The sequence below is a fragment of the Podarcis muralis genome, chromosome 1 (genome assembly GCF_964188315.1).
Source record: "Podarcis muralis chromosome 1, rPodMur119.hap1.1, whole genome shotgun sequence".
NCBI lineage: Eukaryota > Metazoa > Chordata > Lepidosauria > Squamata > Lacertidae > Podarcis > Podarcis muralis.
In genome coordinates this window covers 57,701,646-57,728,837 of record NC_135655.1, presented here as the reverse complement: position 1 = coordinate 57,728,837, position 27,192 = coordinate 57,701,646, and the positions used below count along the sequence as shown (strand labels likewise).

At 41.5% G+C, this 27,192-nt stretch overlaps 1 protein-coding gene across 7 annotated transcripts in view; it reads right to left on the bottom strand.

Annotated features, from left to right (window-relative positions):
- The window catches only part of SHANK2 (SH3 and multiple ankyrin repeat domains 2), a 330,073-nt gene that overhangs the window by 198,317 nt on the left and 104,564 nt on the right, over nt 1-27,192 (bottom strand). For 2 of the 7 annotated variants that reach the window (XM_077929340.1, XM_077929349.1), the window contains exon 1: nt 467-690. The exons of the other annotated variants lie outside the window; for them this stretch is intronic. In XM_077929340.1, the coding sequence (XP_077785466.1) occupies nt 467-503 (37 nt within the window). In that variant the 5' untranslated portion in view covers nt 504-690. Of the gene's footprint in view, nt 1-466; nt 691-27,192 lie in introns of those variants that run through there. 7 annotated transcript variants of the gene reach the window in all.

The following is a 27,192-nucleotide window of genomic DNA, read 5'->3' as shown; positions in this document are numbered from 1 at the left end:
ACTGTATATATTCATTTATTTAATAAAATATAATTATACAGCAAAGCTTTCAGGTGAAAAGATGCGAGAACCAGCAGCATGCTTCAAAGTACCACCCCGTATGAATTAAAAAAACACGTTGTTTCATAATCTACTGGAATGTTTTCATCAAACTGCATACATCTGAAGTAAACACTCATGAGCATTCATTAGTAATATAAACCTAAGAAATCGCTTCTCCTTACTCAAATACAGAGCTTTTCCCCTGTGAAAGGAACACAAGGCTTCTCTGATATAAACTAAAATGAACAAAGTCACACCCCGCTCTTACAACGAGTTGTCTAAAAGGACAACCCAACATAAAGGAATTCTGGAAAAGATACGGAAAGAACTTAGAATAATTATACAGTAACTAAGCAGATCATATTAAGCATGCAGAAGAAAATAGCAGTCCTCCAGCATCAAGTGCTTTGCGTTCAGTGCTTACCTTCTTTCTTTGTTAAGGCATTTAACAAAGACTTCATTTTCCTTTTTACTTTAGCAGCAATCCCCTCATTATATAACCTTTGCTGAGATGAAAAGGAATAAAAGCTACCCAGTTTCTATGTGTTTTAACTGCCTGCAACCTGACATAAGCAGCAGGTTACTGGGCACTGTATAACTACAAGCATAGCTGGGCATGCAGTACCCAGCGTTCTGGTGACAAAGCCCACCCCACATTCTGTCTGTCAGCTGTGAGCCAACTGTGCTTAGACTGGTGCTGCTCAAAAAACCTTGCTATCTTTCATAGTATTAGTCATGTGAACACCATCAACACAGAGCCTTTCAAACATTCTCCTGCTTTTGTAATTGAGACGTTTATGTGTAGGAGAACAGGGATGACTGAGGCAAGGAGAAGCAGGGCAGGCCGAGTGAGGTCAAAATTAACATTTGGAGAAGGGGGAGGAGGAGGGAGAGGAATCATTCATCTTATCTCATGGCAGCATTACACAGGCTAAAGGGGAAGTCTTGGAAGAGGCGGGAGCTCGTGAAGCTGAATCTCAGCATTTACATCTAAAATGCTTTTCAGTACTTATACGCCAGTTTCTAGAATTGCCTTCTAGACTCTGTTGGTTCATCCCTGCTGGTATATAATTAACTGCTTCCAAGTTTCACACCCTACCTAAACATCGGGGGGGGGGGGACTGACAGTCACGTTTTGTTTTGTTTTTCAAGTACAATTGCTTCTTACCCTTACCCACTTTATGAAAATTATATTCAGCTAAAATGTAGACTTTCCATACTTCCACTGTAAGAATGGAAACCTTACAATTTCACACAGCTACTTAAAAATATGCTTTATTATTAGAATTACCACAGCTTTTGAAAAGCGTTGTTTGGTGGCTTTTATACGCACCTGTGCAAAAGCTCCTAACAGCCCTATCCTAGAAATACTTATCCGAAATGCCAGTGATGTTAGGAAGGAATGTGTCTCTTTATGTTTATAGAATATTAGAAGTAGCACACTGCATTTAAGAAATCACAAAACGGAGGCAGAATTATATCAAAAGGTGTGAAAATTTCTGAAGTATCATGCACAGCAGTGGTTCCCAATTAGCCAATTACTGAGGACTCCCTATTTTTCAAAAGCCAAGCCACGGACCCCCTTCTTGTGAAAATTTTGATAACTCTATGGTAGTTACCTCTGCAAAGCAATTTTTGGAACAAAACATTGGGTAGCCCCTAATAAGCAAAGGATTTTAGGTATACTAAAAACAGACCATAAAATGTGTGAAATTACCATGCATAAATGACAAAAAATTAGTTGGGGGGAGGAAAGGGATGAGGCCGAAGACTCACTGGGTGCATTTCACAGACCCCAGGGGTCCACGGAACCCTAATTGGAAACCGCTCATGTACAGAATCCGTGGTCTGGTAGCATTTGCCCTAAACTTGAATAAATGGATACATTTACTAAGTATAGTTCCTAGTTCCACTGCAACAGTATTTGCCTGCTGTTGGCAAGGTATCTGCTTTTAAAAGTGTGCAACTCGTTTTCTTGCTAAGAATAACTCTTTCATGAATAAAAAAATAAATGGAAATAAGAGCCGCTAAGCTAAATTCTACCTTCTTTCGCTTTTGATAAAATAGCTGTAAAGAGTTAGCCAGCATAAATAAGTAATGAAAACAATTTAGGATTCAGTTAATATTACAGTGTTTATGTTGTTGTTAATATTTAATATAAAAAGCACCATCCTCTAGAAGTAGTAGTTTTTAGGTTTCAAGGGTCTGAACACACATAAAATTCAGCAAAATGATTTTAATCAACAACTTATATTTGATGAAATACACATAGCCTAGCCTGGGAAAGTAGGAGAGCACAAATATACATAGGCATCATCTGCACTGTCAAATGTGTGAAAACTCCCTTATTATGTGTCGGACATGTGCATATGCAGTTCTTGCCCTCTATGTATCACAATTTAGGTAGGTGTCTGGGACAGCCACTTTCCTGAGGAAGCCACCCTCATCTCAATTTTGAAGAAACAGAAATAGCTATGTATTTCTCCCCAACTAACCATGCCTAGGTTATCTAATGCCCACATAATGACTTCAGAAAGGAACCACCTACCAAAGGTGTGTGTATTTTTAATTTTAAAAACCTCCAAATTTATATCTCACGTAAAAAATCATCTTATTTACTTAAAATGGCCTAAAATATTACTTAAATCAGCAATTAAAGCCCTTTATAACAGTAAACAGAATAAAATTATCAAAATAAAGGGGGGAATCAAGACATTTTATAAACAAATGTACAAATAAATGTACAAATTACACGTCTGCGAAAAGCTTGTCACCCATGCAGGCCATGCACTCTCCCCAAATTTGTTTCAGAAGGTTGAGGGAAGTCTGAAAACAGATTTGGGGGGTGCACTGGGGAAGTATGGGGAGATGATGAAACAAGAGACTGAGCACTAGGTTGGATTCCACCTTGCCGCAAATCTTATAATGGCTTTCCGTAGGTATTAAATAACATTGTGGATAAAATTGTTTCCTATAGCACACCACAGATTAACTGCCATCGAAAATAGCGTCCTGGCAGAATTTCCAAAAATTGGTAGAAATGTCCAGGAAAACCCAGGTGTATGGCAACCCATCAAAAATTTTGATTTTTTTGGGTGAATTTCCTAAAAAATAGCTCAAAAACATTGCTCCCTAACCCCCCCCCCAAAAAAAAAGCTCAAGATGTTTGCTAAAACAAAGTTTGGCCATAACTTTTGTGTCCGAATTTTCACTTTTTGAAATATGGCAACCCTATTTTATGCAACTGTGCATATGTTTATTTTGTGATTCATAGATATTTTACTTATGAATGTTTTTTAGATATATTTATTGCCTCGCGTGCTCTGGTCCATGGGGTCACAAAGAGTCAGACACGACTAAACGACTAAACAACAACAACATTGTTATTTTATTATTTTACTGAGATATGGGGTTCTTAATAGTAGCAGTAGTGGTGGCGTTGGTATTTGGTATCTGGGTCTGAATTTGTATTGGTTTTGTGTGTTTTTCACTCCCTTTACATTGGATATGTAAACCATTGAAGAGATTTCTGTTGAAATATGAAAAGTTGATAAATGAACTAAATTAATTAAGTACACATACATATATATCATTCATCCACCAGTTCCTACATGAATCTGGCCAATTGTTAATATCATCTTTTGAGGTCTTAACTTGGTACACATAGCACCAGTGATCAGGGAAAGGGCCTTTTTAGCATTTACACTTTTCTTTTGTAATGTTCTCCCCCGGGGAAAATCTTCTGATGCCAAATTTAACGACCATTAGTCACCATACAAAGACCCTTTAATCTCTCCAAGCCTTTAAATCTTACAAATTTTTTAAGGCAGCCATTTGCTGTGACTCTGCCTGCAGGCCCACACAGTGTCGCCCCAACCCCATCCTGGTAAGCTGCAGCGATGCTAGTGTTGGGGAGGGCAGGTCTGCTACTAGGAAAGATGACAATAAAGGTAAGGGAGGAAGCTGGTGTGCAAGGAAACTAATCACTTGAGAAATTAATGAGCATTCATCCACCCCACCCCATACCGGTTGCTGTGTAGACTCGACTCTACCTCCATTGTCATTGTTCATGTATTAAAAAACTGAGGCCTTTTAATATCTTTTCAATGAAAGTGCTCAAAATTTATTTGTGTGGCTTAATTGCATGTCATATTGTTTTAGTTTTGCATTTAAGACTGATTGGTAAATAATGGAACAAAGCATCTGTGATTCCAAGTGTTGGTAGAGTCAATTTTATTTCAAAGCGTAGCACTGTTCTTATGGCTGTAAGCATCATGTAGTACTAAAGACGAAGAGTCTTATAAGCAAATAATCTACCATAATCCTCCAGAGACGCACTACATTTTGCTGCTGCTGGTAAAAACCATAATTCTGTGACTTGGATACACATTTCAAGGGCTCACAATGCTCACCTCAAATAAAAGGTGGACACTGGTGGCCTCAAATATTTCTCCAGCTTGAATTTAAATCCAAACCATGGAAGAATTCCTAGACTGACCCATCCTACCTAGACAAATCCAAATCCAGTCTCCACTCACTCACCCAGCCTCAGATCCTCCAAACACCATGCACCTTCCCTATAAACCCTACTTGTTCACTGGACAAGCAGCAAAACTGGCACTTCAGATGTGGGGGAGAGGGAAGGAGGGAGTCTTTTCCTCCCGTTAAGGACTACTGATACTGCCTATTGTTCTTATATGCTGTGACGCAGTGCAACAGGAGTTGGAGAGAGGAGGGAGGGATAAGTCTCCATATTTTCCATTCTATGTGGCCAGAGTGTCACTGTTGCTACCAACCAGTAAATATGAAGTGAGCTTTCACAGAAAAGCAGAAAATTCTGCATTGTTTTGGCATGGTTTGGAAAAGCTACTTCCTGGAAAAGCAATGACAAACCTAGACAGCATCTTAAAAGGCAAAGACATCACCTTGCCAACAAAGGTCCGTATAGTTAAAGCTATGGTTTTCCCAGTAGTGATGTATGGAAGTGAGAGCTGGACCATAAAGAAGGCTGATCGCCAAAGAATTGATGCTTTTGAATTATGGCGTTGGAGGAGACTCCAAACCTCTCAATTCTTAAGGAAATCAGCCCTGAGTAATCACTGGAAGGACAGATCGTGAAGCTGAGGCTCCAATACTTTGGCCACCTCATGAGAAGAGAAGACTCCCTGGAAAAGACCCTGATGTTGGGAAAGATTGAGGGCACAAGGAGAAGGGGACGACAGAGGACGAGATGGTTGGACAGTGTTCTCGAAGCTACTAACATGAGTTTGACCAAACTGCGGGAGGCAGTGGAAGACAGGAGTGCCTGGCGTGCTCTGGTCCATGGGGTCACGAAGAGCCGGACACGACTAAACGACTAAACAACAAGAAGTGCTCATGGGTTTCACCAGGAGAGTTAAACCATGAGGCCAGGTTTAGGTGATACGTGAAGCCAAAGCCTGGCTTGCCTCAGTGCAGTGCAGTGCAGCAGCGAAATGGCCAGGAGCAAACAATTTGCTACACCCTCTCTGGAAACTCACACATGCACACTAAGCCATGGTTTGTCTTAGCCCAATGTGAATTATATCATTGATTTACATCAATCTCACCCAAGCTTGCAGCATCAAATCTCTTCTGAGCTTTGTACAAATTCACTTTCTTGGTAAGCTCTATCAAAGAGAAAGGAGGCATAAGGACAAATGAAGAGGAGGAGGAGGAGGAGAAAATACCTGGTTTTTCAGAAAAAGGAGTTTATTTAATTTTAAAAAATCCATCAGGTTATAGTCAAAAGATCTTTCAAGATCTTTTCTTTATAAAAAAAAATCTGAGAGGAAGAAAAGTAATGAGATGATGCTCTTTTCGGTCCTCAAAATAAGAGTGTTTTAAATTGTATTAGTAGGCTGCAATTCTCCTTTGCAAAAATAACTGTTAATGAATCATACTTGTATAAATAACAGAAGATTAAAAAAAGAATATCACAGCAGTAATGCGGGGTTCTTTTTGTACAAATATGGAGGTGTTGGTAGCATTTGTAATGTTCTATACGGTCAGCCCCATTGAGAGAAGAAGGAATGGATGAATAACTGGGATGGATGAATAACTGAATTGAAATTGTGCCTATTTATAGTAGGAGGCACTATGATTTGCATTTTGCTGTATGCATTTTTTTTTCCTTTTCCTTTTGTCTGCTTTTTATTTTGGCCTGCAAATCGTCAGATTCAAGATGCTGCAAATATAACACAACTGGAAAGATTACTTTGTAAACAAGAAAAGAGAGCAATAATCAGCAAAAGGTCCCAATGCAAACCTGATATAAAAATGACTTGGCATACATATTACCTTGAATAATTTTCTGCTTCCTCCTAAAATCTTCATAAGTGGGAGAGACAATTTCTATTAATTCATGTGTAAATTCAATGCACTGTTGTGAGAAAGGTAGAATTATGAGTGCCATTAAATGGAATAAAATTAGGAGTTCGGTGACAACTTTGTCTCTTTCAATTTACAAAAACCAATTGTTCCACAAGATTCTTGAGGTTTTACATTCCTATTTGTTAAACTGGCAATTATATGTGTGAGCATGTAATATCAGAAAAAAATTATTCTATCAGCAATGAAGTTACACATATTTTTTGCTCAAACTGTATACTATGTAACCATCTTTAACAACAATATACTACCAATTTATTATGGTAAAATGGATTAATATAAGAGTTCCATAGCAACATCTATCCCTGCAGGGATCAAGCTGTAACTTGCAGAGCCAGGACAAGAGACAGACTGCTACAATGCGTGCTCAGCCCAGGAGAGCAGGGGAAAGCCCGCAAGACCAGAAAAGACAAAAATGACAAAAATGTCACTGGAAACTCCCAACGGTGCCTCCTTAATCAGGGCCCAAGCAGATGACAATGCCTGCATACCACACAGAAATGGAGGGAGCCAATCCATGTAGGCCAAGCGGGGGCATGTCTTCTGTCACCATTCCCACAACACACAAGAAACACGGAGAAAGAGCCAGAGCTTACAAGGAGATTAGTTGGAAAGACATACCCTCCAACATTTCTCTAATGAAAATAGGGATGTCCCATTCCATAATGCTAATTTTAGTATTTATACCCCACACATCTTACTGGGTTGCCAGGTATATATGATGACAATATATATGATAACATAAAAAGGTAAAAGGTAAAGAACCCCTTGCAGTTAAGTCCAGTCGCAGACAACTCTGGGGTTGCGGTGCTCATCTTGCTATACAGGCCAAGGGAGCTGGCATTTGTCCGCAGACAGTTTTTCTGGGTCATGTGGCCAGCATGACTAAGCCGCTTCCGGCAAAACCAGAGCAGCACACGGAAATGCCATTTACCTTCCCGCCACAGCGGTACCTATTTATCTACTTGCACTTTTTGGTTTGCTTTCCAACTGCTAAGTTGGCAGTAAGCTGGGACCGAGCAACAGGAGCTCACCCCGTCATGGGGATTCAAACCGCCGACCTTCTGATTGGCAAGCCCAAGGGGCTCAGTGGTTTAGACCATGGCGCCACCTGCGTCCCTTATGATAACATAATAAACCATTAAACCACTGATATTGGCACAGAAGATTCGGCGTAACAGAGAAGAGGTTTCCTGAAGAGGCAGGGAATGGACAAAGAACATGATCATCAACAGGGAGCAGTCTTGGCTTGGGCAAGGGCCCATACCTTGGGGCTAGGGACCACAAAGGAGCATATTTTCTCCCTCTGAAGGCTGCAGGTGGAAATGAAGCACTAGAGGGAAGGGGAGCAGTGATTTCCACACACAATATTACAGTTGCTGCAGGTGGCAGCAGGAAACTACACATCATCACTGGATGACAGGAGATCTCTGACAGTCCCTCATATTTGCTCTTATGGGTATTTCACTTTTTATACTGTGATTCTTATGTTTTATTACTGTACTTTAACTATTTTTTTATGAAAGCTACTAAGAGAACTTTGATTACTGAGTGACATAGTAATAGTCTTACTAAATAAAGCTGAACTTTTGGATAAAGCAGACATGCTTTTTAACTGGATTTTTCAACTGTGTTGTGCCATTTTGCTGTTTATCTCTTTTGCAAGCTGTGCTTTGATTGCCAATAGGCCACTTAAAGGCAGGATATAAATTCCCAAGCTGAATACAAGATCCCAAAGTGGTACAAATTAATTTACCACATATTATTGATGCTACACGTTGTGATTTTAAAAGTGTCGGAGAGAAGAAACAACCAGTCGTCAAAAGTGAAAGGGAGGGGAGGACAAAAAAGTGATACTTGTAAAAGTGACAGCACAGAAGAACCAAAGATTCATAAGCACTGTTTCAAAGGACTTAAGCAGTATAAGATTAAATAGCATGTGGTGATGCAGAAAAGTAGTGATGCTGCTAAGCTTCATAAATACCTAGTTGGGAACATGAATTTGCTATGTTCATGTTTGTCAGTGCAAGCTAAAGAACTAGAGGGGAATCCTTCCTCTACTCTCACCTGATGTGACTGCAACAGTAGGGAGGCAAACCAGCCTCCCTCCCTCCTCTCTTCTTCCTCTTCAGCTACCTTCCCCTCTATTTCCCTGGTTCTTGGAAAGGCATTGCAGCATAATTTCAGGCAGCAGGGCTCCTAGGACATGTAATTTTTTCCAGGGGACCCAGCAGTGTTCCAGCCACCAGGAGGGAGGGAGAAGTTGAAGAGCTGTGGGGCAGAATATGGACCAGGGGTGGAGGTGGAAGGTGGAGAAGGTCCCTATCTTCCTTGCTACCATTACAGCAGCTACAGCTGCCAGATAAGGGAGCCTGGCAACTCTCAGGTAGTGGAAAGGGCAGTTGAGGGCTGCAGGGTAGAGAAGCAACCATTGCACTTAGACCTGAGAGTCCTTATGCAAACCTGTCTGGTAAGACAACTGAAACCATTCCTGGATTGGGATAGCTTGGATCACTATGTTTCAGACATTGGTAACCTCAGAATTGGTAACCTCTAAACAATTAGACTACAGAATTAGGCAGCTGCAATGCATTCTATGTAGGACTTCCCTTGTGTTTAGTCAAGAAGCTACAGCTTGTGAAGAATAGGGTTCCCCATCAACTGCATCATGTTTCAGGATCTGCACTGGCTACCTATATGCCAAGAACAACACAAAGAAGCTGTTCTCAGATATAGCGTATCTTGCAGCTCTTGTAACAGGGCTATTTTACATTAATGCAGAAAGCTACATGACCAGCTCTAATTCATCCTGACATCAGGTGAGAGAATTTATCATTGACAGCCTTAGGCCTTAAGAACCACTGTAGCATGAATATAAGGCTGTAGTATCCACAAAAGCAAACAAAACACCTGTACGCGGAAGGTGGGCTACAGTGAAGATGATATGCAAAGTAAAGAAACAGTATTTTCCAGGAAACGTTTTTTAATATGCATCTTGAAACAGGAAACATTACAGTACTAGATCCAACTTCTTAGCACATTTAATGCGAATAGGGAATGCAATAGTCCATCACATTATAAGGTGCGTAAGAAGTTTTATTTGCCAGTGCTTTGTTTCTGGGGGGGGGGGGAGTACTCTTGGCAGTTGGCCCTGCGTGCAAAATTTCCTTGGGGCCAGAAAAAAACCCCAATTACATGTAAAACAATTACACATAAAACAACTTCATTAAGATCTTGGTTTATAGTTATTACATGATGCATGTAATAACTTAATGACTTGCTGCAACATTATACAGAATCCTGTTAGAGCCTCATGGCTCCTTCCCCAAGCCCAGGAAGCATTTGGCCAGCTCAGGGAAGGAGGTGTGATGCTCTGACAGGGTTCGAGAGCCCTCCTGCCTCCCCACCCCCAAAGGTGGCAATACTACATACCATTGTGTACCTTCAGAAAAAAAGCGCTGATCTTTATGTTCCTTTTATAAAGAGATTTTTTTCCTTCTCTGTAATTAAGGCAGTAGTAAAAAGCTTATCTAGTTAAACAAATGTCTTAATTTGCTTAGCATTTCACAAACAATAGAAAAGCACTGCAAAACATTTTTTTAACTTCAGTCATGTATAGTTCATCTTAAGGTTAAATTATTGTATTAAGAAAGAATCTTCTTCTTTGGCGATCACTCGTAGCCGAGTAAGATTGTCTTCCATAAACACGGTTTTAACAATGACTTCATAAGTGACTGTGGAGGCCAATTCTGGATCCACATGTCCTTCCACAGTGGGGACATAGGTTTCCGGGCGGGAGTTGATCATGGTGTGGATTTGCCAAGCGTGCCTTCCTCTTAGCACATTTCGTCCTGAATTCGAGTGTCTTCAAAGCCCAAGACACCTTTGGTAAAGGCTGTTCTCCAATTGGAGTGGTTGCAGGCAAGTGTTTCCCAATTGTTGGTGTTTATACTACATTTTAAAAAAATTGCCTTGAGACAGTCTTTAAAACTTTTTGTTGTTGTTGTTGTTATCACCAGCATTACACTTTCCATTTTTAAGTTTGGAATAGAGAAGTTGCTTTGGAAGATGATAATCAGGCATCCAAACAACATGACCAGTCCAACAAAGTTGATGTTGAAGAATTATTACTTCAACACTGGTGATCTTTGCTTCTTCCAGTACACTGGTATTAGTGCCTGTCTTCCCAAGTGATGCTTAAATTTTTCCGGAGACATCGTTGATGGAATCTTTCAAGGAGTTGGAGACGGCATTTATAAGTGCTCCATGTTTCACAAGCGTACAGTAAGGTTGACAGTACAATAGCTTTGTAAACAAGCATTTTGGTTTCCCTGCAAATGTCCCGGTTCCTCAAACACTCTGCACTTCAATCAGGAGAAAGCTGCACTTGCAGAGTTCAGGCAGTGCTGGATTTTGGCATCAATGTCGGCCCTTGTGGAAAGATAACTGCCCAGATAGGAGAAGTGCTTGACATTTTCCAATGTTACACCACTGAGTTGGATTTGTGGCGCTGCAGAGGGGTTATTTTGTACTTGTTGGTGCAGCACTTTGGTTTTTTGGATGCTGAGCGATAGGCCAAGCTTCTCGTAAGCTTCTGCAAAGATATTTAGGATGGTTTGGAGGTCATCCTCTGAGCATACACACACTAAGTTGTCATCAGCATACTGAAGCTCTATGATGGAAGTTACGGTAACCTTACTCTTTGCTTTCAGCCTGCTCAGACTGAAGAGCTTTCCATCTGTTTGATACAGGATTTCTACTCTGGGGGGAGTTTCCTTTCGACAAACTGTAGGATCATGGCAATGAAAATAATGAATAGAGTTGGGGCAATAACACAACCCTGTTTAACACCTGATCCCACTGTGAATGGTTTACTTTGAGAGCCATTGTTATCTGCAGCTGTTGCTGTCATATTATCATGGAGGAGCTGAATGATGTTCACATATTTATCTGGCCAGCCAATTTTCAGAAGGACAGTCCACAGGGCATTATGACTTACAGTGCCAAAAGCCTTAGTCAGGTCAGTAAAAGCCAAATACAGGGGTTGGTTTTGCTCTCTGCATTTTTCTTGAAGCTGTCAAGTGGTGAAAATCATGTCCACTGTCCCTCTAGAAGGCCAAAAACCATTTTGGGATTCAGGAAGGTTCACCTCGGATATTGTTAAGAGATGGTTTGCTAAGATCCTTGCAAGAATTTTGCCGGCCACAGCTAATAGAGTCACCTTTTTCTGTCACCTTTTTAAAAAAGAGATTGATAATTTTGGCATCCCTAAAGTCTGCCGGGATCTCTTCTCTCTCCCAGATTTTTTCGGTTAGCTTGTGAAGTTCAATTCCACCCACTTTGAAGACTTCGGCAGGTATCCCAGCATGAATATGGAAGAAGTAACTGCATGGTTTGTCTATTGTTAAGAGGCTTCTATGTCTCCTGAACACACTATCAGTTCTAACCCCTCCTCCCAAAAAATAGTGTTTTCAAACCCTCAGGTGCTAAATAGTGTCTGCATATATGATAGAAATGAAGTCCTCTAACAGTAACTTCAGCTTAGCTAGGTCTCAAGGAACATTAATGAACTTATGGAAACCAAATAACTGCTGAAAGAGGCGGTTATTAAACCGCTTCTTAAAAAACCATCTTTAGATGCGGCCACGATGGCCAATTATCGCCCAGTCTCAAATCTTCCATTCTTGGGCAAGGTGATTGAGCGAGTGGTTGCTGAACAACTCCAGGCACGCCTGGAAGAAGCGGACCATTTGGATCCCTTCCAGTCGGGATTCAGGCCTCATCATGGGACTGAAACTGCCTTGGTCGCACTGGTTGATGATCTCCGGCGGGCTAGGGACAAAGGTGAGAGCTGTTTCCTAGTTCTGCTGGATCTCTCAGCGGCGTTTGATACCATCGACCATAACATCCTTCTGAACCGTCTTGAGGGGCTGGGAGCTGGGGGCACTGTCATACAGTGGTTCCGCTCCTTCCTCCTGGGCCGTGTTCAGAAAGTGGTGGTGGGGGATGAGTGTTCAGACCCCTGGGCCCTCACTTGTGGGGTGCCTCAGGGCTCTGTCCTCTCCCCCATGCTTTTCAACATTTACATGCAGCCACTGGGAGAGATCATCAGGAGGTTTGGGCTGGGTGTTCATCAGTATGCGGATGATACCCAGCTCTACCTCTCTTTTAAATCAGAACCAGTGAAGGCGGTGAAGGTCCTGTGTGAGTGCCTGGAGGCGGTTGGAGGATGGATGGCGGCTAACAGATTGAGGTTGAATCCCGACAAGACAGAAGTACTGTTTTTGGGGGACAGGAGGCGGGCAGGTGTGGAGGATTCCCTGGTCCTGAATGGGGTAAGTGTGCCCCTGAAGGACCAGGTGCGCAGCCTGGGAGTCATTTTGGACTCACAGCTGTCCATGGAGGCACAGGTCAAATCTGTATCCAGGGCAGCTGTTTACCAGCTCCATCTGGTACGTAGGCTGAGACCCTATCTGCCTGCGGACTGTCTCGCCAGAGTGGTACATGCTCTGGTTATCTCCCGCTTGGACTACTGCAATGCGCTCTACGTGGGGCTACCTTTGAAGGTGACCCGGAAACTACAACTAATCCAGAATGCGGCAGCTAGACTGGTGACTGGGTGCGGCCGCCGAGACCATATAACACCGGTCTTGAAAGACCTACATTGGCTCCCAGTAAGTTTCCGAGCACAATTCAAAGTGTTGGTGCTGACCTTTAAAGCCCTAAACGGCCTTGGTCCAGTATATCTGAAGGAGCGTCTCCACCCCCATCGTTCTGCCCGGACACTGAGGTCCAGCTCCGAGGGCCTTCTGGCGGTTCCCTCACTACGAGAGGTCAAGTTACAGGGAACCAGGCAGAGGGCCTTCTCGGTAGTGGCGCCCATCCTGTGGAACGCCCTCCCATCAGATGTCAAAGCAATAAACAACTACCTGACATTCAGAAGACATCTGAAGGCAGCCCTGTTCAGGGAAGTTTTTAATATGTGACATTTTAGTGTATTTTTTATCTTTGTTGGAAGCCGCCCAGAGTGGCTGGGGAAACCCAGCCAGATGGGCGGGGTACAAATAATAAATTATTATTATTATTATTATTATTATTATTATTATTATTGTGGAAAGAAATCAGTATGACAACTTTAGGGTTTCTTCCAGATGACTTACTTATTGAACTTGCACCAATTTGCCAGCACAAAGCTAACACAGATGTTGGATTACATCCAATATTCCTTGAGCACTCCTGATTTGTGTGGGGGAAGATTATACAGAAATGAGCATTAATCCTGATTGCTTGTAGAGTGTTGATATGTATTCCTGTTAATCATTTGTTCATTCCACACTTTTCAATGCATTTCCCTCTAATTACTAAAGTTTCTTTTTCTAAGTGGATTTGTTGTAATAGGGCTACAAAACAATTTCATCCACTTTAATTCTGCAAACCACTGCCCCTTTGGCAATACACACAAATAGTATGGAAAGTGGGAACATGCTCAACCACCCCAACAGCATCACAAACACAAATAACGAATCACAATTATGGGACACTAAATTTCCTGGTGGGAAGCGGGTGGTACTGTGGGTTAAACCACAGAGCCTAGGACTTGCCGATCAGAAGGTCGGTGGTTCGAATCCCTGCGATGGGGTGAGCTCCCGTTGCTCAGTCCCTGCTCCTGCCAACCTAGCACGTCGAAGTGCAAGTAGCACGTTGAAGTGCAAGAAAGCATGTCAAAGTGCAAGTAGATAAATAGGCGGTAAGGTAAACGACATTTCCGTGTGCTGCTCTGGTTCGCCAGAAGCGGCTTAGTCAAGCTGGCCACATGACCCGGAAGCTGTACGCCGGCTCCCTCAGCCAATAAAGCGAGATGAGCACCGCAACCCCAGAGTCGGTCACGACTGGACCTAATGGTCAGGGATCCCTTTACCTTTACCATTAAATTTCCTGGTATGCACTTGAATTTCTCCTACAAAAACTGACAAACTGAAGGTACTTTAGAATTTTCTGAGGTGCCATGTCTATTAAGAAGAAAATCCTGTTAAATTCAATGGGGTTTACTCCTAGATGAGACTGAAGCTTTTGAGTCTCTTCTTGCTTTATATTTCTACAAGTTTGACACTAAATTGATTGGAATTTAATTCACAGAGGTAAATGCTGGTAGTCACAGTTTTCTAACAAAACCAGCGTAATGATTTTCGGATGAGGCAGCTGCACTCATCCAAGCATTGCTTTGCCTCTGTCTTCTATAGAATGGAGATCTATGCTCAAAATGCTAATTTGTTTATTTAAAAAAGCCTCTTGCCTTTTTTTTATTTTAAAAAAAAAGGTGACTCAGTGTTAGGTTTGACCACATCTATCAAAGCAAAATCAGAAGTGCAGATTTTACCCAAGGATTGGGTTACTGAATGATAATATTACCTTCCACATATATTTCTCAAGTACTGCACACAATATGGCAAAAAGATAAAAGCTGCACAGAAAATAACAGAAAATGTACTGGATAAGCAATAAAATGATACAGGACCATCAATCACATCAATTAACATATTATAGCAGCCTTTTCTTAAGCATCTACCGCTTACTATTCCTAATCAACCTGATGCATCAAACATTTTAGAAAGAGTTGTTCTATTTAAGAAGACTCAATCCACTGAAATAAATTAAGTGTGAATGGCAGCCTATAATTTTTATCATCACACGGTATCTGTTTTAGGAATCATGTTCCAGTCCTGCCCTGCTGGCTCAGCTGGGGCTAATTTGTCTGCACTGATTTCAGACCTCAGTTTCCCAGGAGCCCAGCCAACAGCTCGAGTAGAATAGTGTGGCTATGCATGCCTGTGTTCTATATTTGAACCTACCTTGCCTTCTCCTGCTTTTTCTCTTTCTTTAACCCTACTCCTTCTGAGTTCCTTCTGCCCTGAATTAGCCTTGGTTTTCTTTCCCCTGCCTAGGGTAGCCAGATGCAAAAGACAACAGCTGCACCTGTTAACTAAATATGACAAACGGCACCTGCTGAAATTCACTCTTCACCACAGCTGTTAAAGGTGCAGGAGCCCAAGCCCTTTCCCCACCTGGCCACCCAATGCCTATCTTTGAAAATGCTGGTAGTGGTCTTTATCTTTCACAACAATCTGTGACCATCTACGATTTGCTTCTCTCCCCCTCCAAACCCTTGGGTAGATTTCAATTAAACCTTCTTAGTTTAGACTTAGTGGTGTCATGTTTTAACTTGCATCTAGTGGATACTCCTCCCATTCATCTCCTCAGTGAAGCAACAGGGTCAAGGTAGGTGTGAAAAGCTCATGACACACACATCAAGTCAAATGCAGTCATCCAGCCATGTAGCGATCAGGTGTTCAGTAAATGCCTGTCTGGATTGAAAAACAGGGGGACTGCCAAGCAATCAACTAGCCAAAATGTGTGATTGATGGACTGTGATTAGTCATAAATTGTGTAGGCCTGGATTAGAGCATCAAACGCATTAGAGCAGACATAGAAAAATGAGGGGTCACCATATTTAAAAATTTAATACAGAGTAATTACTTCCCATATGCCATTATAGTCCCTTATTATCTTGCACAGTAATTTCAGTTTCATGCACTGAAAGCTCAAGAAAAGGTGGATTTAAGTTAATCTGTACACAATTCAGCCTTCAGAAAAATACTATGAAGTTCAGTCAACAGATGGAGATGTTTTATACGTATTCTAGAGAGAGAACCAGAAATATGAAGCAGGGAATTAAGAACTGATAGCAACTTTATACTACTTTGATCTGGGAAGGGATAGTCAGCCTCTTCTTACTGTCATGTGCAATTGCAACAATTGCATTTACTTAGCTATTGCCGAAGAAGGGGGAAGGCCAATTGAGAACAATGTTTGTTTCAATGGTGATGCAATTTGATGGGTGCATTGTGTAATGTCAGATAATGCCACATGATGTGTCCTAGTCTAACCCTGCTTTAAGATCTGAGCTTAGAAAATATCTGCTTCAGAGTCTGCGAGTGGTGTTCTCAAAAATTTTGATTCCCACCCTACACCCAGATAACAAATAAGACTTCCAATATTTAAATTTTTTATATGTTAGTAAATCAGCAGCCAATCCACTAACTAACGCTGCAATTCTTTAATGAATTGGCAGTATCTCCATCTTTCTGGAATGGCACACCAGTGTACAGTGGACGTTTGGGTTGCGAATGTGATCCGTGTGGGAGGCACGTTCGCAACCTGCAGCATTCGCAACCCGCAGCACCGCGTCTGCGCATGTGCAGGTTGCGATTCGGTGCTTCTGTGCATGCGCAAAGCGTTCCGATACTTCCGGGTTCGACGAGATGCACAACCCAAAAACGCAACCTGAAGCGTCTGTAACCCGAAGTATGACTGTACAGAATTGAACTATCAAAATGAGTCAGGCTATGACATCCAGTCTACCCCAAAGAAAAAAACCCTCTGGTGCTTGATATTGTTGGTGCCTTCATCTGCCCCAAATTACTCTTTGCTATATATTGGAAGATTAATAAAAAATATATCTTTTTTTTTTTAAGGCTTCCTGTTTCTGGTGCGCCAGGAATGGTGTCTCTCCCAACACCACAGGAGAGAGACAGACAGAGATGATCCGATGATGATGGGGGAATTTCATTATCTGCATTCCTCTTCAGTTGGAAGAGGAACCAGGCTTTCACTCACAGTTTGCCTGGCAGTCTGGCACTCACTTCCCCATCGAATGTGAGGACAGGCAAAGGCACTGGATGCACAGAGCACTCCGGCTGCCGCTCCCCCGCCCTGATCCCATTCCTGGAAACACAGGTTAACCTGTTAATTGGACTCTAATTGGAGTAAACTACAGGAACGTGCCAGAGACAAAGAGATAAGAAACAATCCAGCTACAAGGATGTAAAAGGTTTGGACTGAGAGCAGATTTCATTCGGTGAAAGAGATGATGGGGGTGTGTGAAGCCCATGCTTTGCTTATTTAAAGTTTTTCTCTACATTTATGATACAGCAACCCTCCCCGGAATGCAAGGTTTATTAAAAATATTTGCACAAGTTAGGACGAAAGAAATTGGGATATAATATGGAATGTAACAAAATTGGAACTGCGTGTGTGAGAGAAAGGAACTGAGAGGGAGTGGGGGGGGGAGAGAAACACTATGCTTTGAAAATATAGAGCAAAATCCTCCCTAACCTCCATTATCCGCAAAGAAATGTGTTTGAGATAAGGTAATTGGCCATAAATCAGGGGCAGGGAGGAAAGGATCTACCAGCTGCAGGAATAGAAGCTTTTGGATTAGCTATCTGCAATCTGGATTCAGACTATCAAACGCAGGAAAGAATACAGATTACAACTAAAGTTCCTCACTTGAAACTTTATAAATTATCTATTATACCAACATGAATAGAAATCATGAGATTGTAGCTGTCATATAAGGGATTATTATATCTGAATGGAATGGAATGGAAATTATTAAAATTTTGTAATGCAGAAAAAAGGTAGAAGAACGAACTCATCAACTCTGGCATGAGAAGGGGCCAATTTAATTAAATTGTATAATTTGACATTTGAATAACTGGCATTAATAATTGTATTAATTGGATAAAATTGGTATTGTTATAATGAGGGTGCTATTGGAACGATATTGGAAAATCAATAAAATATATATCCAAAATTACTCTTTTCTGTTTTGTCAACAGCCCTGTTCAGGCATTTGACTTGACACACAAGGAACTGAGCAGGAAGTGGGGGGGGGGCATGCATGCAAGCTCATGCGGTGTGTGGTGGTGGTCGGTCTCCTCCTCAGATCTTAATGCAATCAGCACAAAATACATTTGGTTAAACACAATGAGATAGCTCCCAGTGATCAGGAACCCAGTCTCATCCATGGTGTATCCAGTTGCAGGAAGGCTTCAACATATGGACATGCAATAAAAGTCCCCTTCAGAACCTTGGGCTAAATGCATCAAGGTATGAAGCAGAATCCTTTCATGTTGGGAAACACCCCAAGGGCAGGCCTAGCATGCACAGTCTCTCTCCGTTGAAGCTTTTATGTGCCCAAATAGGGCATATTCACTTATGAATGAATGTCTTCTTCTTTGCTATATGTTCTTGACTCTCTTTATCTTTGCTAGAGGAATCAAGCTTAGATACCCATGTGGGTTTAAATTTCTCATTCAAAAATTGTCATGACAGTTTCTGACAGGAAAAATAAATTCTAAGAAAACTAATCTGTTCTCAAGGCAATTGGCACATTCTAATAAATGCAGAATATTATAGAGCTACTGTATATCCTTTCAATTCAGAGGCTGTAACTCAATAGAAAATGCTACACAAATGAAATTCTGAGGAGAACAGGTGATCTTTAGATAGTGCTGAATCAATAATTTTGACTGTTTTTTTGGTCCCTTGTCAGGCAGGCAAAAATCAAAATCCCACAATGCATTCTTTTAGATGTTGTGAGCCATCATGCTTACCTTTTTGACTAAGTTGTAGCATAGAAATTTGACAAATAAACAAACAGGAGGAAGAGGGAGCTACAAGGGTAATAATGGTTGGATGTGAATGAAGATGCAGTTAAAATGCAGTTCACTACATTCCCATAGTGCACTTAAAACTTGACTGTAGCTTGAAACCATTAAGTGGTTAAGCCAAAGGACTCATGCGATAGGTGGGTTCTGAGGAGAAATTTGAAGTAAGAAAATGAAGCAGTGTAAGGTGACAAGGAATACAGACACCTGAGCATACTTCATGTAATATAAATTTGTTTCTTAGCAGGAGAGTTTTGAAGATCAAAGCTAAACACATCAAGAGAAACTAGACAGGTATTTGAAATACTACAACAAAAAGGTTATTTAGCTTCATTAGCAGGGTTGTGACATGTTACTGGAATTTGTTAACACCATTCAGCTAATCAATTGCCATACATTAATTGAGAATACATGTTAAGTTTTCCCAGTTTGGGTGCCAGATCTTGTACTTTAAAGCTGTAGCATCCTTTTACTCTAAACTCTAACTGGACTCTTTGGCTTTAAAGAGCCTCTCCTATAGCAGTGTGCTTCCCTATTCAGGATAACTTAAATAAATAACAAGCTATTTCAGATACCATGCATTCCAAGTCTTCCAGGTGCTTCACATATGTTATCTTAGTAATCTCTAAGGTCAGGTAAGACTGGGCTGAGCACAAGAGAGTAACAGATTAGCTAAAGCCACCAGTGAGTTTTTTTTTTTTTCCGAATAAATGTTTATTAACTTTTACAAAAAGAAAAATAAAAAAAATAAAAGAGAAACCACCACAATACATCACAACAACAACAACAACAACAACAAAAAACAAACAAACAAACAAACAAACAAACCACCACCCACCCACAACACATACAGAATCACCACAAAATACAAACACAAAGCATGTTATATATACAATAAAAAATTTCCTTGTAGTCTAACGTTGTCATCTCATTCTGGACTTCCTTCAGCTCGTCCGTAAGTCTTCCGAGGTCTAAGTCATAGTAACGCATTTCCTATTTTGTATTGTCATTATATATTTCATTTCTTCTATTTCAATTAAACAATAACTCTTAGTCTTTTCACAGTGCTTCTCTGAATCCCCTTAGCGTTATTTGCCCCATGCTAATACATTCCAGATAGTCTACAAATTTTCCCCATTCCTTAATGAACTTTTGGTCTCTTAAGTTTCTTATCTTTCCGGTCATCCTGTCCAAATCTGCGTAGTCTATTAGTTTTGTTCTCCACTCCTCTGTTGTTGGCGTCTCCTGTTTTTTCCATAATTTAGCTAAGGTTATCCTTGCTGCTGTAACTGCATAATACACAAATTTATGATCTTTCTTTTTTATCTCATTCCCTAATATCCCTAACAGGAATATTTCAGGTTTTTTCCTAAACGTGTATTTTAACACTTTCTTTAGCTCCGTATAAATTTTTTCCCAAAATTCTCTCACTTTCCCACACTCCCACCACATGTGGAAAAAAGAGCCCTCCTTCTCTTGACACTTCCAACATTTGCTATCCACTTTATACATTTTCGATAGTTTCACTGGTGTTATGTACCACCTGTAAAACATCTTCATTACGTTCTCTTTTACCGTTATACATGCCGTAAAATCCAAACCATCTTTCCATAATTTCTCCCAATCCTCGAATTGTATTTCATGACCCAAGTCTTTTGCCCAACGGTTCATCACAGTTTTGGCTTCCTCATCTCCCATATTCCAATCCAACAACATTTTATAAATTTTAGATATTGTTTTGACATCATTGTTTACGATCTCCGACTGAAATCTTGAGTCTTTGCCCGTATATCCTTTCTCTCTCATCTCTTTTTTAAACAGCTCGTTAACTTGGAGGTGTTGGAGCCAGATTAGCTAAAGCCACCAGTGAGTTTGATGCTGAGGTGACATAGGAACCACTTCATTTTATCAGCCACCTGCTATATCATCTCACCAAGATGTAGTTCCATTTGTGATGCTAAGCAGGCTTAGGCAGTATCTGATTGGTGGATAACTTGGGTTATATTTACTGGCTCCAAGCTTTGATAACAGGAAGGATATGATACAACAAAAATGCATTAAACATACAGCCCCTGGCAATTCTAGGCAATTCTAGGCTGCAAACACCAGACCCTCAGTTATATTCTGCACAGTATTGAGGGTTTTTAATGAGAGAGAAAACCCCTAAAAGAAACAAATCGCAGCAGAATCATCCTTAAATGCTCTTAATATATAAGGAGGTGGTCAATGCAAGCTATTGTTGCACAACATATTTCAAAGAACCATTACCATAGCAACTGCTGTGCATAACACAGAAATAGTGATATGTAAAACTCTGTTCAACATGAAAGATTCCTCCCCCCCCCTCCCCAAATCCCTATATTACAATTTTGTTTTAATAATTAGAAGTTTGGAGATTTGGCATGAGAAGATTTCTAAAGAGAAATTATTTTGGTGCATGTATCTAGTGACCTCCACCAATGCACCCCCCCCCCAAATTTCTTCTTTGAAAAGCTCTGGAGTAAAATCAGGTGCACAGTACACGCCTCATTCCCTCTGGATCATGGCCAGTCTTTTGGTGATGATACCACGGTATGTTAAATAAAGGAAGTTCTGAAAGCAGATTCGAACACACAGCGGGTTTTACTTTACAATGCTAAAGTAGTACTTATCTTGCTTTGAGACAAAACATTCATTTTCTTTACGTCAAATTGATAATTTAAGAATTAATGAAGTCTAATAGTATCCTTCCTATACACTAAAGATGCAAACTAGCAAGTTAAGAGTGTACAGTATTCTCTATAACTTACTTACTTATTCCCTTTAACTCACTTATTTGCATGCTACCTTTACTTTGTATCCAGGTTCAAATGTTAATTAATAGCTAGTGGCACAATGCCATTACTTATGTTAAAAGTGTGGCCAAACCATCTGTCAGCAATGATCACAGAATAAGATGTCAGAATAGTTACATCTTAGAGAAAGTTGGTAAATAATATGCACTGACAAATGCCGTAATATTGCACGTTTATGAAGAATTTTAAAACCTAAGTTTTAATTATAAACATTTAAAAGACAGAAGGCAGAGCCAGTCTCTCAATCAATTATAAACTTTAACCATATAGACGTATTCCTTTTCAGATCAATAAAAGAACCAGCCAAAATAATGTACAATTTTAATATATCACAGATGTGAATGTGGTATGTTCCTTCCCTGTAGGAAGGGGATCTTTTGTGGGTTATCGCAGCCCACCTCTCCACTGGCCAGAAGTCAAACATTTGAGATAGTACACCGGTTCAGTTTGTGCTTAAGCAAGTAACAGAATAGCCCAAAAATAAACAACAGAGCAGGAAGGAGAAGAGACCAACTTGTTAGGAGAAAAGAACTCAGCAGTCCCACAGTGGGATATACCACTCTGTTCCCTGGGGTCCTAAGAGGCCCTAATGGCCCCTGTAAGGTAGCATGCATTCCTTGCATATAGTAGCATTGCATTGGTACTATATTGGTAGCAATGTTGTCGGAACAGATCATCACATGCTTGCCCTCCACCAGTCTCTCCTAATGGAGGAGAGCCAGTCTGACCACTATGAGATCCAACCAATTTATGGGTTGACTGGCTTCCTCCATGGACCAGATCCCTTGGGCATACTGATTTTCTGTGTGGGCTCCCCAATCCGAGAGGCTCGTGTTGGTGGTTATCGGCACTCGTAGCTGCTCCCTGAATGAGTGCCCCCTCTCTAAGGCCAGGGAAAGCCACCATCCAAGGGACCGCTTGGTCTTCCTGCACAACTGCAGCCTGACATGCCTCCATTCTCCAAGCTGGCAGCCCTGGGAAGGGAGAGGGTTTTCCAATTTTTCCTGTTTTGCCATGCCTAGAGCTGCCGGCAAGAGCAACCTGCAGTGGAGCTGGCAGGGAATTGAGCTGGTTATGGGGTGGTCCTGCTCACCAAGTGCACCCTCACAAAAGTTTGACTTCCTGCCATTGGAGAGGTGCATAGTGACAGCTCACACAGAACCCCCTTCCTTCACCACAGGAAAAAGCACAGTTCTCTGCCCCAAGAGAGAGCAGCAGAAAACAAAAGTTACTAAGAACAAGAATATGAAATTTGTCTTTACGCTACTTGCATTTTCTTCCAAAATATGCTATTTGAATGTAACTCTACAGAGTTTGTCAGAAATGTATTTTGGTGCCAGTCATTTATTTATTTATTGTACAATCCAAAGTGGATTACCCAGCATTATAAAACATAATTACAAATCCAATAAAGCACAAGTTAAACAATGAGAGCATAAAAATAAAACCCAAGTGAAACAGGAAGGCCTGGCAAACACTGAGGGAATCCCTTTTCATGGAACAGGAACCCCCGTTATGTCTTTTCCAGCAGATTCCAATGGATGAGAGAGCAAGGAAGGAGGCCAGGGGTGTCAAGGCTCAAACCAGGATCTGCAAGAGTCAGCAGAACATGCACAAGTGCAAGTAGGAAACCCCCACCCACCAAAACACACACCCTCAGAGACTGATGGGTTGTTTTCCACTGCACCCCCCACAAACCTTCTGGCCAAATCCACCTGGTTCCATTGGCTGACCTGAACCCCACAGCCAGCCCACCAACTTGAGCTGAGGCTTTGCTGCTCCACCATACCCATGCTTGACAGCCTTCAGCAAACTAGGACTGCAGACACTGCATACATTTAAAGCACCCCCTAAGAATCCTGGGGACCATGGTTTACCCCTCACAGAGCTAAAGTTTCCAGCGTGCTTAACAAAGTACAGTTCCCAGGGTGCTTTAGGGGGGTGCTCTTTAAATGTATGACATGTACACAGCCATGTAGCACCAAAGGGGCTGTCATCTCTACATCCTGAACTATCTGGCAATGAGGGACGTCAGTGACTAACAGAGAGATGTCACCAGGTGCCTGCCATTGCAACTTGATCAACCTGATGCCACCTGCCTGCACTCGCTGCCAGCTATGACCAAAATAACAGATCAGCCAAATTAAAATTACAAAGCAGACAGTATAAAGCGAGTGGAAAAAGCCACTCTAAAGTTCCCCTCAATCCTCCAAAGGAGCAACTCAGCTGAAGTCCACACTGTCTAAGAATTGGGCAGCGTGGCTGTCGCACTAACCCTCAACTGTCAAGAAGCGAGGCACAGCACTCTGATGAAGGAGAGCTGAACTATAAGAGGCTGGAAAGCTGGTAAGAGGGAGACTTAAACCTCTCCTTCATTAAAGGGAAGGGAAGCAAGTGTCCTTAGTATCAGGGTATCTACAAGGAGGAGGTGGAAAGAACAGACTTTCCTCTACTGCAGCAAGCCTTCCCTGGGCAACGGTTGCTGCAGCAGGCAGTGCAGAGATGGGCAGCCTAATAAAGGCATTTCAAAAGCTAGCCAGGAATGATGCTACAAGCAGGGCTACTCTTGAAATCACCCTGATTTTGAGGATCTAAAATCAGTTAGTTTTAAAAGCCAAGCACAAGAAGACTGGGATGTCCTCTTAAGGGTGGTTTCCAGGTGAACAAAAGAGACAGTGGTGATCTTTTTCAACATGACAAGGGGATGTGTTTCACCCCAGGTGGTTGTGTTACAGTAGGACCTGAGCAATCACGCAAAAACTCAGGGCTCTCAATAGCCAATGGATAAGTGATATAGCCATGAATTCAATGCTGCACTTTGTTGAACATGCCATCCATGGAAGCATTTCAGCTTGCAAGACAAAATAACCCCCCATCTTCTCCAAATGTGCACTCTTCTAGGGGCTTATCTGACACCCCCCGAGCCAATTTCGGGTTGTACGTGAGGGAGGGGAGGGGAGCCCCATTGTGCAAGTGGATGTCCTTGCCAACATTAGGTGAATCCGCTCCCAGCCTTGTCTTGATTGAACTAGGAAGTGGAGTAAGATTAAGCATTAGTCCTTCCACCCAGGACAGTGGGTAGAGGGCGGAACACTTCCATCTCAAAATGGAGCCTTTGAGCCCAGGTGATCCCAGAGGAGGGGGGTGAAATGGAAGCAAGCTTGTACTCTTTGGCAAGAATGTATTGTACAATGTCATCTGAAGAACTCTGTATGTGTATGCTTTGCTTTTCCAGATGTCTGAGCTCAACATGTGGACACCAGGAGCATTCTGGAGATGGCAGCAAGATCAGTGGCAGCAGCATGCACCCACCTCTCCTTCTTTGTGCAGAGCCCTCTTTGGGCATATAACACATGAAGGGGGCTAATTCTTGAATGTTCACACTGGAAAACTGAGCCTATTTGAGCTAACCATCATCTACAGTGGGATGACAAGGATTTATAAAACCAGCACCTCAATGTTCTCCTCCTCTATGTTGATGCAGTTTACCATGAAAAGACCGAGAGGTACAGATTAGGAAGCCTCTGGTTCAAATCACACTTCTTCCATTATCTCACTATGTAGGCACAGGCAAAACACTTTTTCTTTCTGAGCCTCAGCTCCTCAACCTGCAGTTTGTGGGTAATAAAGCTGACTGGCCTTAAAGGGTTATTGTTATTATTAATAATAATTGTAGAACACCTTTCAATAAGAGTTCTAACTTAACTGTAAGGACTGAAATGGGATAATGCATTGTACATGAAGTGTTTTCAACACTGTAATTACAACGGAATCACATGCTTCGCTCTTTGTACCACCACACTATAGCTTTCTTTTCTTGTCATTTCTTTCTTGTGACCGACAGCTTGCTTGTGAATCCTATTCCAATAAGGCATGGAGAAACACTGGTGCTGATGTGAATATTGTTTTAGCAACTATTTTCATCTTCCCAATCACTTCTGGTTTGCAATAGAAAGTGATACAGGGGATATCCATCTGCATAATTCCCCCAATTCACTTCTTTTTGCAAAACAGGATTCGTGATGGCATAGAGGCTATGGCATCTGAAACAGGAAAAGATTATATGCATGTTCTCGGGTGTTCAGTGGGTCAGCTGCCTGCTGCCTTAGGTTGCACTTGGCCTAGAATTTCTCATGTATTGACATCTCCTCTAAACAATGCCCATGGCCTGTATTGGAAATGTACAGTTCTTGAAATTCCATATCTCACTTTAAAGCAAATGCACTGTTATATACCGTCTCAGTGCTCATCCTCTTGCCAGTGCTCAGCAAATTGATGATTACATGTTTGGGATCCGAAAACCATGACCATCAAACCCCTGCACCATGTGATATTTTATATCACCACTATGATATTTTATTATGCATTTATTATTACAACTGTATTTATATAACTGCTTTGATTTTTTTATGTTGTATAGATAGAATGCTATGGCGTTGACATTGGTGTTCTATACTGTAACCTGCCCTGTGGTCTTTTGACAAAAGGAGGAAGGAAGGAAGGAAGGAAGGAAGGAAGGACCACAATACCTCAAGGACCGCCTCTTCCCTTATGAACCTACCCAGACCCTGAGATCATCTTCCAAGACCCTCCTTTGTGTGCCACCTCCTTGAGTGGTCCAGAGGGTGAAAACATGAGAATGGGCCTTCTCTGCATTGGCTTCCCGTCTATGGAATGATCTCCCCAGGGAAGTTCGCCTGGCGCCTTCATTATACACCTTTAGGCGCCAGGCAAAAATGTTCCTTTTTAACCAAGCCTTTGGTTGATCTTATTGCCATCCAACACCCTTTTAGAATGTGGATCTTTTTTGGGGGTGGGGTTTATTGGATTATTGTTTTTGGTTTGATTTTATATGTTGTGGTCTTGTTTGTGAACCGCCCTGAGACCTCGGGGTATAGGGCAGTGTATAAATTGAATAAATAATAATAAATAATTATTATTTTAAGGGCCGGTGTCAATGTAGTGCTTCAAAGATGGGCCAATAAAAATACCAAGTCACTGAAAAGGTACACTGAAAATATATGAGAACAACGTAAGCATTCTACTGCAAAGGCCCTTCTAGTCCAGCATCCTGTTCTCACAGTGGCCAACGATACACCTATGGGAAGCTTGAAAGAAGGGCCTGAGCACAACAGCACTCTCCCATGTTAATCCAAAAGAAATGTAGACAGTACAGCTAATATTGTTGTTCTTCCTAACCTACTTTTGTCTCTCTTGATTCATCCCTTCATCCCTTCATTGCAAATCTATCCCCACCTTGTTTTTGTGTAAAGTCCATTTTTCTTGGAAACAAAAGTCTGTTGCCGGGGGGGGGGGGGCATTCATTACTTCCTATGAAGTTATCACTGCCACTTTCATAATAAATTATTGCAGGGAATAATTAAAATTTCAGAACTGCA